We start from the raw sequence: 2,518 nt of genomic DNA, 5'->3' as shown, positions 1-2,518 counted from the left end.
GCTAAATTAATTTTTGGAAATGCTTCAAATCAAATATTCAATAATTAAATAAAGTACTTCATACACACAATATTTATATATGCAACATAAACATATTTTCCCATTGAGGCTTATTTATAAAAACAAAACATATTTAAACTTTGAACACAAACAAAACATGTAGTTTCTGATTACATTTACATGTCTTTAGATCAAATCTACAAAAACGGAGAGAAAAGAATAATTAAAAATAGTGTTGAAAATACCAAATCTATCTGGAGTTCCCTTAAAATACAAATGTTCTCGTCCCACCCCCCCCTAATGTCCAAATTAAATCAGAAATAAAATTATTTTTTGGTATTCATTGTTTTATTGAAACTAACTGTGGGGACATTTAAATATTTAAAATAATAATTATCTGTAAAACGTGACACTCCCGTGCTCGCTTTTTCTAGTGATTTTTGGTCTCTTTGGCTTGCCGTACAATCGTCCCCTGACGGCGCTAACGAGTTCGTTACGGGGCGTCTTTCTCCTGTGCGGGACAGCTGCGGCTCCTCATTGGGAGATTCTCTGAATCCAGAAATGGAATCGTGCACTGATGCTTTTATTCAGCTCTTAAAATTAAATGAACCTGATATTTATTGATCCGCGTCATTCATTATGAAGTTGAGAAAAGTTTTTGACGGAAAATCAAAAAGGCTGTGTCATTTTTTAAGACATATTTTCTGTACCGCAGCACAAACTCATGAGAAATTCAATTCTTGACAGTTAGCACGGGCAAATTTCCCAGCATTCCTTTGTTTACAGTCTCTCCCGCTAGCTTACACCCCTTCACAAGCCCAAGCTAACATTAGCGTAGCAAAAAAAAAAAGCTATATCAGAGTTTAGAGCCAGCTCAGATTAGGAAAATGAAAACATTCATGGACCTATAAATCCACCTATGTCTAAAAGTGGATGATTCAGAATTATAACGGTGAAGGAAGACTTTAGCAGAAAAAAGAAATACCCAGAAACGCAGATTTAATCTTAAAATATTTTAATAGGTGAGAAAAACTTGCGTGAACACAAGAGTTTTAAAGCCTAAATTGTGTTTACATCGAATTTTCATTGTAAGTTGTCACTTTAAAGTGTGCTGCTAGGGACGGTGTGAACGTAGCATTAGACAAAAACTGTAGGACTTCCTCAGAAACCAAATAACAAAAGTGACATCTCAATTAAGCTGACTCTCCTCAGGGTCATTTCCTCTCCTCATTTCCATAATTAATAGTAATTACATCCTATTTCTGTCTCATATGTGGCTGAGCTGCAGATGTAAAAACACATTATAATAATAATGATGTCACACATGTCTTACTAGAATATTTAAACAAACTTTCTTTGGTTATTTTTGTTTGAAAAGTGTGGAATTTGCCTCGAAACCAAAAACAGCATTTTAACACGTCAAACCAACAAATTAATTATGTGTTGAAAAAAGAAACATCTGAACGAGGCTACTGTGTGTTTTTTCAGCCTTGTGAAGGAAAAGTGATGCTTTCATCTGCAAAAAATGCAGCTTTTTCACTGTGAACGCTGCAGAATTTTCCCTTTTGTTGTATTTGAAATTCATGTTTAATTGTTTTTTTGCGTATTTTGTAGGTTTATTTGCTCCATAATCAATTCAGTTGATTTTTTATTTTTTTATTTTAGACGGATACATTTACATTACTGCCAGCAGCTGTTTGGGAAAAATGTGAATCTCCAGAGAAAGTGCAGATCTCACATCCCTCGTGTTTATGTACGTTAGTGTGAAATGTATGTTTAGAGGGCCGGACCGGTCGGTGGGGATGGAATCAAACTGGAGAAAAAAAATCCTCCGCATCATATAAAAGACATTAAAGGTGGAGCGCTGCTTTAAGTCCACTCTTGCAGTCGAGCTGGTTCTCTCTGGTTCTCTCCCAGCGCTGCAGCCTCTTTAGCACCGAACCCGGCCGGCTCCATCATGCTGCTTCCAGCTCTGACGCTGCTTCTCTGCTTGGCTCAGCAAACTCTGCAGGGCGGTAAGGTCTCAAGTTTTTGTCAGATAACCCACATTTGAGATGCATTTGTTTTCATGTTGACATTTAATTAAATGTTTAAATGTAATTAAATTTGGAGTTTTATTTTTGTAAGATTGATAGCAGTCATATTGTGAAATATAGTAATTATAATTCTATATAATGGAACATAGCAGAGGAGTCAGACTCAATCGCACAAGAAAAGGGGCCAAAATCCATAACACACCTTATGTCGCGGGCCGAACAGGATAAACATTTATCGAACACTCTAAAACTACATTTTAAAAACTCTAAAACTGTAACTTTTTAACATAATTATAAACTACATGTATAGCATTATCTGTGATAATGCTATTGTGAATGCTGTAAGCTGAATTTGACCACTGAAGATGCTGAAATTGATAGCTAGGAAGCTGATAGCTGAAAAACGATGAAGCTGATAGCCAGACAAAAATATTAGCTAAATACCAAATTAGCCCTAAAAATAAAAAAAAAAATTAAAAAAA

At 35.3% G+C, this 2,518-nt stretch overlaps 1 protein-coding gene across 5 annotated transcripts in view; it reads left to right on the top strand.

Moving 5' to 3' along the window:
* Positions 1-2,518, top strand: part of LOC112146583 (glycine-rich cell wall structural protein) — a 30,838-nt gene that overhangs the window by 10,821 nt on the left and 17,499 nt on the right. For all 5 annotated transcript variants that reach the window (XM_036213132.1, XM_036213131.1, XM_036213133.1 and 2 more), the window contains one exon: positions 1,918-2,015. In XM_036213132.1, coding sequence (XP_036069025.1) covers positions 1,958-2,015 — 58 coding nt within the window. In that variant the 5' untranslated portion in view covers positions 1,918-1,957. The remainder of the gene's footprint in view (positions 1-1,917; positions 2,016-2,518) is intronic.

The sequence above is a fragment of the Oryzias melastigma genome, linkage group LG8 (assembly GCF_002922805.2).
Source record: "Oryzias melastigma strain HK-1 linkage group LG8, ASM292280v2, whole genome shotgun sequence".
Lineage (NCBI taxonomy): Eukaryota > Metazoa > Chordata > Actinopteri > Beloniformes > Adrianichthyidae > Oryzias > Oryzias melastigma.
This window is presented reverse-complemented; position numbering and strand designations above follow the sequence as displayed.